General features: G+C 31.8%; 1 protein-coding gene across 3 annotated transcripts; it reads right to left on the bottom strand.

Annotated features, from left to right (window-relative positions):
• Nucleotides 1–3844: 3844 nt before the first annotated feature.
• Nucleotides 3845–9950, bottom strand: LOC114183472 (protein INVOLVED IN DE NOVO 2). Of its 3 annotated transcripts, XM_028070507.1 has the most exons (9): nucleotides 9740–9939; nucleotides 9491–9598; nucleotides 7882–8838; nucleotides 7482–7663; nucleotides 6636–6725; nucleotides 6253–6540; nucleotides 5669–5878; nucleotides 4402–4634; nucleotides 3845–4192 (listed from the first exon to the last, which is right to left on the bottom strand). In XM_028070507.1, exons 3-8 carry the CDS (start codon nucleotides 8795–8797, stop codon nucleotides 4404–4406), a joined length of 1917 nt encoding a protein of 638 aa, XP_027926308.1. In that variant the 5' UTR covers nucleotides 8798–8838; nucleotides 9491–9598; nucleotides 9740–9939; the 3' UTR covers nucleotides 3845–4192; nucleotides 4402–4403. The 3 variants fall into 3 exon arrangements, with proteins under 3 accessions (XP_027926308.1, XP_027926300.1, XP_027926317.1); XM_028070499.1 differs by lacking the exon at nucleotides 9491–9598 and having other exon boundaries at nucleotides 9740–9950; XM_028070516.1 differs by lacking the exon at nucleotides 9491–9598 and having other exon boundaries at nucleotides 3845–4170; nucleotides 9740–9950.
• Between the last annotated feature and the right edge of the window lie 968 nt (nucleotides 9951–10918).

Genomic DNA, 10918 nt, shown 5'->3' with positions numbered 1-10918 from the left:
TCTTGCATTAGTAAAGCATGAAAAAGCTTGAAATGGATGTAGCATATATTTTGAGCATGTGATTACTTGTGAATACAGCATGTCTCCGTTTGCTACGCCAGCTATTTGTCCCCTGGATTCATAGAATCAAAGACAAACTCAAAAGGTTCACTAGCTAACGTGATCCACAAGGTTCTCTATATGGGACGGCAAAAGATGCAGATTTACAATTTATATTTATATATTATACATGAAACAGTAAAAGATAACGATGGAAGTTTGTTGTGAGTTAGTAATTGTCTCGTGACAGAGATCATATGGATTAAATCACAATAAAATGAAATTTTAGTAGAATAATTGTTGATGCAGAAATTATTATAGGTGACATCAATTGTCTCATGACAGAAATTAGATAAATCGAATCACAATCGAATCGTGACATTTTAAACTGTTACTCTCTTAATGTAAAACACATTACATCCTAACCGATAACCATAACTTTTTATCTAATAATAAACTTTCGATCTAACAAAAACTCCTAAATAATCGGTGTAACTTTTTATCTAATAATAAACGTTCCGATCTAACAATAAGCCCATATATTATTATTTTTCACATGCTAAACTATTCCTCTTAAGTGCCCTTTTCATTGTAAAGTGAAAAATCTCTCTCCAAACCGAGCCTTTGTGTTGGTATTGGTGAGACTTGTGTTGTTAAATTTGACCTACAAACACAAGAGTTACTTGAAAAATACTCATACTTGTGATTCAATTTGGATGTGTAAGCTTTAAATAAAAAATTGTATGCTGCTGAGTGTACCTTCTTTCTATGATTGCATTTATCTTTTTCATTCCAACCCAAATGACTGGGAAAGGTAGCAGAGCATGTGATTTAACATTCCACCAAGCCTTTTCCTCACTTACCAAAATCTCTTTTGTGTCTACATAGGAAAACAAAACATATTCTGTCATTTTTCAATGTTCAATTCGGCCGTTGTTATCACAAAGTGTATGTTAACTTTCTTATATCATTTGGTAAATAAGGCTCAAGAATTTTGTTACATTTTTTATTTCTACAAAGGAATATAAAAACAACAATGAAAAGGAATGGATATAATGAAATTATTGAAAACAATAATATACAAATCACTGTGCACTATTTTTTTTTTAATTTCTACAGAGGCTTTTAGTTTAGTATATTAAAACATGAATTTTTATCTTTCAAAAGAAATATTTTATTCATTTATTTATTTAGTAAACTTATTTTATGTTCCATCTAGCAAACAACGGATTTGTTCACAAACAATCTATTCGTTCAATACTTTTATTAAATTACTTATTCATCCAATTTTAATAACAACGCAAAAAACTAAATTAAGTTTTTTTTATCAACTTGGTAAAATTAATGAATGTAATATTTTTTTGTTGATCTTAAAATATTAGTTATATGTTTAAATTATTAGATTAACATTTGTTTTTAATCAAAAGACTAGAGATAATAAATATAAAAAATTAGAAATATAAATCAAATGGTTGTGGACAATAGTTGTTATTTGTAGAGTGAAAAAAAGGATTGGTTGACTACCATGTCTTGGTTCCTAATTGGGCATCACCAGCTTTTTCTGCATGTGCAATCTATTTATGATATAATAAATGATGTTTTCAAAAAATCATACATTAAATTTTAACATTAATGGATGGAACCCAAAGAGACTGTAGTGGGTCTATAATATTTGAGGTCCTCAAACTACCTATGCCTCCTTAATGAATTGAATTAATTTTGAAAAACAAAATACATTGATTTGTCTATTTTGTTATTCAATTAGGTTAATTTGGAATTCTAATATTATCCAATTAAGAACAATAGGTATTAAAATTTTCCTTTTCGAATTAACCATTTTATTCATCTTTTCTAGAACAATACTAAAATTTTGTGGTGAAAAACTATTTTTTTTAATAAAATTAGCTTAACATTGTACGTATTTAAAGAGAGAAAATTAACGAAGCATAAAAAATTATTTTTTTTATTGAAATTTTTCAAACAATAGTAAATTCGTTTATGATAAAGGAAAATATATATTTAGGTTTCTGTTTGGTAACGAATATTGTATTCCTGTTTTATAAATGATATGAATATTTAATGAATAAAAAAAAATTAGTTGATCATGCTCACTACCGGTATATGATGAATTGTTTCTAAGAAAGTATCCATATAGTCTAAGAAAACATGAATAATATTACACATTTTCTGTTTTATTATTCAACAAAATATAAATAAAAAACTACACATTTTTGTTATACTAATTTAGAAAAAATTATTTATAAGACAGTTGCTTGAGTAATTTACTATAAAGATTATAGTTAAAGATTAAAGTATCAATATATACAACTTAACAATTAAATTAATTAAACATTCAAACTATTCAAATATTATTGAGCAACATTATAACTTAAAAATATGAAATTGTGAACATATATAAGTAGGAGTACTAAATAATTATTAAAAAATTTTAAAAAATTTATAAAATTGTAAAAAAAATGTTGGTAGGTTAAGTGGGTCAATCCACTTCTAACCCGACTTGAACCCGTTTAACATGTGGATTAAATAAGCCGGGTTGAGTTCAACCTACTTTTGAAAAAATTGAATTTTTCTCAACACAACTCGAACCCTTGGTGAGCCGGATTGACTTACGGATTGAAATTCATTTTGACATCTCCAAACAATACTATGAGGTCTAAATAATAACTTGGTGGTGCGAATAATAAGATAGGTTCCATAACGTCGATGGATGCTCTTTTGGGCCTATGATCAATCCAATTCTGAACTTTTCTCAATATATTGTTTTCTTTTTCTTATTTTGTGAATAGATAGACAGAGAGATTGTCTAATGTAAAACTCTAGTTTTATTTTATTTTAATTTATCTATTTTTATTAATATGAAAACTCCAAAATTCAGGCTTATCGTAACTCTGCATAAACTCCAAAATCCCGGATTCAAGAGAGGAAAACTCTCTGCTCAAATCTTTAGACCTCCGCAAGAACCCTTCGTTTTTCGTTTTGTTAGTTTTTCTGTTTTAAGTCTAATGTCTTGTATAATACAACTTATACTTTTCTGTAGTTTAGTGCTTTTATCTTTTCTCTTTCCTTCATGCTTAATTTTAGATTAGGTGTTTTACAATTTTGAGCTTCCTTCTTCTGGGTAGTTGTTCAAGACCAAGAACATGCTTCTGCTAGTCCAGGTTTCCTTTTTCATACTTGACTCTTATTTTTCTTCAATTTTTTTTTACTTCTTCGTTTTTCTTGATGGCGTCAGGCACCAACAACATGATAGATGCACCCAGAACCCATCAAGTCCATTTTATCTGCATCCAGGAAAAAACCCAAGAGCTACATTAATTAATATTCAGCTGGATGAGGCGAATGCCTGGAACTGAGCCATGAAACGTTACCTTGATCTATAAAAACAAACACAAGCTTCTCGAGGAATCGTTGTTCATGACGCGTGAGAACGGTGTAATATGATTATTACTTTAGTTACGAAAAGTTATTATCTTAACTAAAGTAATCATTTAATTAGTTTAAACTCTCGTCAAATAAGTTGTACATATTATTTTTAAAATCTTTTATTAAGATGACAATGGGTATGGTGTGGCAATGTGGTTTTCACTTTTTCATTATCATCCTTCAAAAAAAAAAAATGTATCTACATTCTCATACTTATATTGAAAAGAGTTTTGTAAAATAAAATCTTTTAAACGTACTTATTTAACTAGAGAAAAATAATGCTTTTAATATATAAGAATTAGTTAGATCATGGTAAAAAAACCAGTCAACTATATTTGCACAAGGATGGCTATTACTCAGATAAAGTCAAGTTGAAAAGGCAAATGGCATACAGTCTTAACTTCAATTACTCAAAGTTAAGATTAGAAGTCAAATGATACATAGTCATAGAAGTTTAACTTTAATGTCTTTTCCCACACACATGATTGCAAAGACCACCATTACGAATGTAGTTTGCTTCCTGGCAACATGCCCAGAGAAGCCAAGTGCCAAGTGAAATTAAATAGTTTGGCATTATCACAAATAACTTAACCTACGATACATAACTGCTAGGTTTGTTGCTCTCCCAATATGGACGCATGCTACCAGACTGCTATGCATAATTCTCTTCCCGAAGCCAACATCAACCTTTCGGAAATACAGTCCTTAGCTACATCACAATAATTTCAACAATAACAGTAATCGTATAATAACACAAAGATGATGCTGGTTGTGAATAATGTAAGTTAAGTTAACTACTAATTTTTGCGAAAACTAAGCAACATGCCAATAGCTTTTCAAATCTTTTTCTTTCTACTATCTGACTCTACACACAGTTCAAAAGACAAATGCAGTATCCTAATATAGTTATATACAAACCTTCATGTCGTTCCCCTCTTGCGTTTTGTCCAATAATTTAACAGAAATTGTACTCCTTCTTTAAGAGTTGCTCTCCTTCCTTGTTTGTAGTTCCATAATACCGACGTTAAGTACCGGCCACTAGGGTTATGTTCATTTATTTCTAACAATGCCTCCACCACCGCTTTATATGCACCTTCACCCAGGTCATTTTTCAACCCGTTCAGCTTTTCATCGTCATCTCTAATAATTTCCTGAAATAATAGATGCGTGAAGCCAGATGACAAAATGCAAATGTTCAGCTTACAGATTAAGAGAAATTTATAAGTTTAGGTTAAAATGAATTAAAAGCATCAGTATTCATCAAATTGCTAAATCAGAATGATACTTGCCATAAAGCTTTAGAGGCAGAATTGAAGGATGTAGGTTAAAACAACATGCTAGAAAAACACTCTACTACACTGTTTCTAACACACTCATCATTTCGTAAAACTTATGGGAGGCCATTCTTATCAGCTCTGATTCTCTCAAACGAGTGTCATCCTTCCCACACCAATCCTTATCAGCTAAGTATACTCGTTTCTCTTTCATATTTGAACATAACACAAATTTTTGCAAAGTACTTTATTTGGCAGTGCATGCCTCCAGGCTTACAAAATCATAAGGAGAAAATGCCATTAGCGTGTGGAGATGAGTTAAGCTAGGCTAGGCTTTACCTTTGACATTTTACATGACTGAAGTTTTTCATAAACACCTGAACTGGCCGTGTTAACAGAGTGGCGTGTCTTGAAAGGTTATTTAAAACTTCAACATTAACAAATATGCAGCTATTCTTAGTGGTCAAATCATTTTTCTCCACTTAATCAATAACCACATACGACTCTTCTAATCAGCGCAAGCATTCCTCTATTCCGTTAAATACAAACCTAAGGGTGTATTTGGGAGTAGGATTTCTGAGGAAAGGGTAGAGAAAATTTGTATTTATAAATTGAAAGTTACTTAAAGTTTATAATAATATATAATAGAGAAAAGATTAGAACATAAGTTTATATCAATCTATTTGTTTGTGTTTTTGCTCATTTTACAGGTTAACCTGTGAAAGTATTACAGGTTCAGAAAGACAAACAATCATAATGCAGAGACGGAAACTATCAAAACATTAACTGTCTTCTTCCACAACACAATAATAATAAATAACATAGTGAACCAAGTTTGATTAAGAGAAACATGCAATGAAGCACTAAGGATAATTTCAGGAGAATTATAAATATGTTTAATATAGAAACACCTTTTCTTTCCCATCAACCATGATAACTTTGAATGGATGCCAATCTGGGTCCTTTAGATACTCTTCCCACAACGAGCACTGTTCTGAAGCTCTCTCTTCAGCATCATCTTCATTGTATCTTTTCTTCATTGCCTCAAGGAATGGACTTGTGTCAAGTTCGCCCATTCTCTTCAAACGTATATTTCCATGAGGTTGTAACTCTTTAACTCCCTGCGAGTGAAAAAGAAAAAGAAAAAACATTACCATTAAATCATGAAAGCAATATTGAACAGTAAGACGTCACTTTGCAAATTAATTTTGAACATTAATTTTATTCGTCCCTTTGCTGCCTTGCTATAAATTATAAGAACTAACAAGCAGTTAACCAAATAAAAGAAAAAATTGGAATGCTTTAAACTTGTTAGACCGTATGTGCTTCAATTCATATAACACTCCATATGGGTGAGCAAGATCACGATACAAAACACTACCAGCCCATAAGCCAAGTGAAAGCACAACGACACTGGACTGAACCTCATTCAGATGCCCTTGCAAATTAATTTGAAGAATTAGCAGGAAGATATAGTTGAAAGAAGCACACTTACATCAACCAATGCTTGTCGAGCTTCCTGCAGCTCATCATTACTCTCGCGCTCTTTAACTATTAGTGCTTGATTAAGTGCATCAATGTCTTGAAGTGATTGTTGCTTGTCTCTTAAATCCTTTTGTAAATTATCTACTTTCTTCAGAATTTCAACATCTTCGTCATCTTCCATGTGCTTCAACACACTTAAAGATCCTTTTAATTGCTGAATCTCCAACTCCAGTTCTTGTTTCATATCAAGTTGTTTCTGAAGCTGAATGATTTTAGCATGGAGTTGCTCTTTTTGCCTCTGTATAAAATATAAATAGTTTTATACTAAGTCATTCTGGTGCTCACAAGGACATTTTTGGTTGTTAACAAAGGTAAAAGATGGGCACCACACACCTTTTGATCTTCAGCCAGTTTCATAACATTTTCATCTGCTTTCTTTTGCTCAAGAGCAGCCATCTGAAGAGAACTATTTTTTGTTGCATTCTGCAAAACCAATTAATGTCGGCAGTGTTAAACAAAGCCTTCCACAAGCTCCTTAAGCAGTTCTTTACTTTAAATGATTTAAAAGATACAGCAATAATTGATTATATAAAAAGAATTATTGATATAGTCCTTAAGCAAACTCTTTAATGGCAGTAAGAAATTCTTTGGCATACTACTCAAGATTGATTACTTCCATCCCCTCTCGCTTCCCAAATTACATCTCATTGAATGTATGATAGAGGTCGCATTTAAATTAATACTCCACAATTACTATTGGATATCAGTGCCATCGATCTAGAGTATCGCCTGTGGCAAAACATGGCACAGGATCACTTCCTAGATCAAAATCCGATAGACAAATTATGTACTGCGCCACCAAGGATTGAATCGTTAGACGGTTCACTTTATAGGCAAACGCACCATCAATAGAAACATTAACTTATTTTCAATTCACAGCCTCGAATAGCATATATGCCAAATCAAAACCAGTTTCATCATATTTCCATTATTATCAGAAATTTCGATCCACAAATTTAAATGACAATAACCAATCATCACTATCATCAAACCCAACAAGCAAAAATTGGAAAAAGATTGATCTTGGTAGCTAACACCTTCCTCTAAAGCATTGAAATACCTAAACTTCAACCATAATAATCAATCAACCTAAAAGAATAACATTATTTCCCCAATCTTAACAGAATTTCAATCATAGTACACTATAGGAGATGCAGCAAAATAAGAAAAACACTATACCTCCTCAATTTCTTCTGCCAACTTTTTTCTTTCACTTTCATTGTGCGCCTCACGTTTTTCTAATTCAATTTTCCGTAACTCAAGCTCATTTTTCTGAGACTCCAGTTGCATTTTGAGCTTTTCGTGATCAGTAAAAATCTTCTGGAAGTGATCCCGGGCACTTGACTGTATTTTCTGTATCTCTGAAGCCAAGGAATCATAGCAAAAAATGTTGTTGTTACAAAAGATCAGCGCCATTTTAAAATAATAGTAAACATTTAAAAATATAAAACAGAATTCCCGCACAATATTCTTAAAAATAAATTTCTCAATGCAAAATCCTGTCATGTGAACCCCTACGGTGACTCAAGTAATATGTATTTGTTGCTATTTGGTCCTAAGGCTCAATAAAAATAGATACCTTCATTATAAGATTGAATGAGATTATCTTTTTCCATCATAGCAAGGTTCATTTTGTCCGTAGTTTCATGGTATCTAACTTCAATCTCTTTTATGTGCTTGTTCTTGACCTGAATAATGTTATTCAAATTGGATACAAGTTTATCTTGCCTTCGAGCTTCTTCTTCCATAAGCTCAGATATGGTTTTGACATCACCCATCTTCCGCAGATATTCTCCGTAGATGCTGTTCATTTTGTAGTCATCTGCCCGGGCAACCCATGCATAAAGACCAGACTTCTGCCCATCATTAGCAAACCAATCTTTTTTCCCATGATGATCTAATTCATAGGCTCTTTCAAATGCCATTGCATTATCTAAGCCTGGCCAGCTTTTATTGAACTCCACAAGAGCGGTTCCGGAGTGACCCCGGAAATTCCACAAAGGATTGACTCGAACTGGATTGAAACCCCTGCTTCTATACTCATCCCTCAGTCTGGAACCACTCTCACCAACACAGCGTCCATCTTCTGTCCGTCTAGTTGGAATATTAACTACAACTCCAATCCAAGGCCACACAAACTGATCATTAGAATTAACAGAAGAATCACTTTCATCTTCCGGTTTTGAATCATTTGATGGAACATCTACATTCATGAGATCCTTTTCCAAATATTTCACTAAAGCCAAATGATTAGCTTTGTCTCTAGCTTTCCTCTTTTGTGAACTACTCTGACCCACCCCAGAAGCATGTTGAAGGAGCTCCTTGTACAAATAATCCCGTTTTCTCTTTTTAGGGCAATACGGACAAGTGAAAGTCTCATTCGATGTTTTTAAATTCTGACTTCCACTTTTCAGCTCTTCATAGGATTTATCTTCGTACTCACTGATTTCAGATTCACTAATATCTGTATCCTCATCAGAGCTGCTTTGAGCCATTACAGTTCCTCCACGGCGTGTTATTATTATTATTCCACCGCCTGAAAGACAAACGTAGCATTAGAACGGACTGTTGTTCTATTAGAGTGCCTACGAGTTCCATTAAATATTGGATTCAGTAGAAAAGCACTAAACTAGAACAGAAATTTTACTACAATCACTTCATCTGAAAAATACTTCATCACTGGATAAATAAGAAACTATAAGCTTCCTTCAAATGTGAAACTGGAACTGCGCACTATGAAACAGATCAAGTATGAACACACACATAATAGAGACGCAGAAACAGAACCATTCAGATTAACAAGCTGCAATAACTTTTCCACACTCAAAAAGGGCTTTACAATACATATATTCAGCAGCATCCGTTGAAGCACACAGATAATTCCAATTTCTCAGCCATGCATGAAGCAATCAGCAAACCACACATTATTCACTTAAAAATTCAAAACAACTGATAAATCAACACCTCCAGCACACTAGTCTGGAATTGACCAAACTCCAAGGTGGTGTAAAACAGCTTTTAATAAAAATACTGCATAGTACTTCGGAAGGAAAAAAATTAAATTGCCACTAAAAAATAAGCGAAATAAAAAAATGCACCGATAACCGAGAAACAAACACCGTTGAAGAACATATGCATGAGAAAAGGAAATTATTGGCGAATTGGGTGGAAATGAGACAGAATTTAACTCTAAAAAACGGGAAGCTCCTTCGAAAATCGACGCCTTCAGCTCCACAAAAATCGTTAAGCCCTGATCATGTTTTCCCCCTTTTGCCACTCTACCACAAAGTCCCGCACTGAGCAAACCCAATGCAGTTCAAGACAGCTTTAAATGAAAACATTATACAGAACTGTGGAAGAAAGAAATAGAAGAATTCCCACTACAAATGCAGCAAAATAAAAACAATACACAGAACATGGATAACACCAAAATTAACCTGAGAAAAAATTGGAAGTTCCTTGAAAATGGATCTCTTTGACCACAGGAAAGAAGAAGGAATCAAAGGACAAAACCTAATTTTGATATTCTGATTTTTGGGGTTTTGTATTGCATTGAGTGACTAATTGACTTTAACTCAACACTATCATAACTGAACAGAAGCCCCTGACTAGGACTTCGGGACTGTTCTGATCGAGTGAAGAATCTCGGTTTAATTAAATCTTCAATATCTAGTAAGATAAGATATTTTTAACTCATTTTTTTTAGTTGTTGAGTAATTAAAAGTTTTTATATTTTTTATTTGAATCTTAATGTTAATACAATGACATTGGGATGTCCGATATTACCTTCCTATTATTATTAATGAGATTGTTATTCTTATCTAACATAATTATTGTTATTTAATGTATTTTTAATGAAAATAATAAAGGTTATTTATTTTTTTAAACAATTATAATATTATTTTATATTAATAAAAAATTACATATTTTAATATATAAAGATAAGTAAGTATGATAACAAAATAAAATAATAATTAATCACTCACTTAAATAAAAATTAAACATAAAAATGTAAGTATTAATAAAAAATTAACTACAAAGAACTACATGAGAGTTTTCAAAATTAATTAAATAAAAAATTATTAACATGTATAATTGATTTAATTAATAAAAATATATAAGCTGTTTCCGGTATGAGGTCCCATCATGTTTTTAGGTGTATTTTTCAAAATATAAACTTTTCCTATTAAGAGAATTAGTTACAAAATGAAAATAAATTATTTATAGAAAATATAAATCGTTTAAAAATATTAATTGTTAATAATAATGATAAAAATTTAAAAATTGAATATAAGAATAAGCTAATAATATATACAATTTTTTTCATCGCTCCTTTTTTTCCAAAACTTTTCTGCATATCATTGCAAATTCTCAAAAATTAATTAAATCAAATATATACAATACTAAAAAATCATCCAAAATATTCTCCTTATATCCACACAAATAATAAGTAAGTGGATGACATGGAGCTTTTTCATTGGAGGGTGGAACACATGGTCTCGGAAGTGTGTTAGTGCCTCAAAGTGTGATACAGTTTGCACTCTGTACTACATCAGAATCCTCGTCATCTCCTTGAGTTCAGTACTGTACCAACTTTTTAAATGAATAATAATATT

Source organism: Vigna unguiculata, chromosome 1, assembly GCF_004118075.2.
Source record: "Vigna unguiculata cultivar IT97K-499-35 chromosome 1, ASM411807v1, whole genome shotgun sequence".
Lineage (NCBI taxonomy): Eukaryota > Viridiplantae > Streptophyta > Magnoliopsida > Fabales > Fabaceae > Vigna > Vigna unguiculata.
Note: the sequence above shows the minus strand (reverse complement) of the source record. Positions and strands in the feature narration are given on the sequence as shown.

Coding starts and splice junctions, on each gene's coding strand:
- LOC114183472 (XM_028070499.1), bottom strand. CDS start 8,797: ATGGCTCAAAGCAGCTCTGATGAGGATACAGATATTAGTGAATCTGAA. Junction 6,726..7,481: donor TGGCAGAAGAAATTGAGGAG/GTATAGTGTTTT, acceptor TTGGTTTTGCAG/AATGCAACAAAAAATAGTTC. Junction 6,541..6,635: donor AACTGGCTGAAGATCAAAAG/GTGTGTGGTGCC, acceptor TATTTTATACAG/AGGCAAAAAGAGCAACTCCA.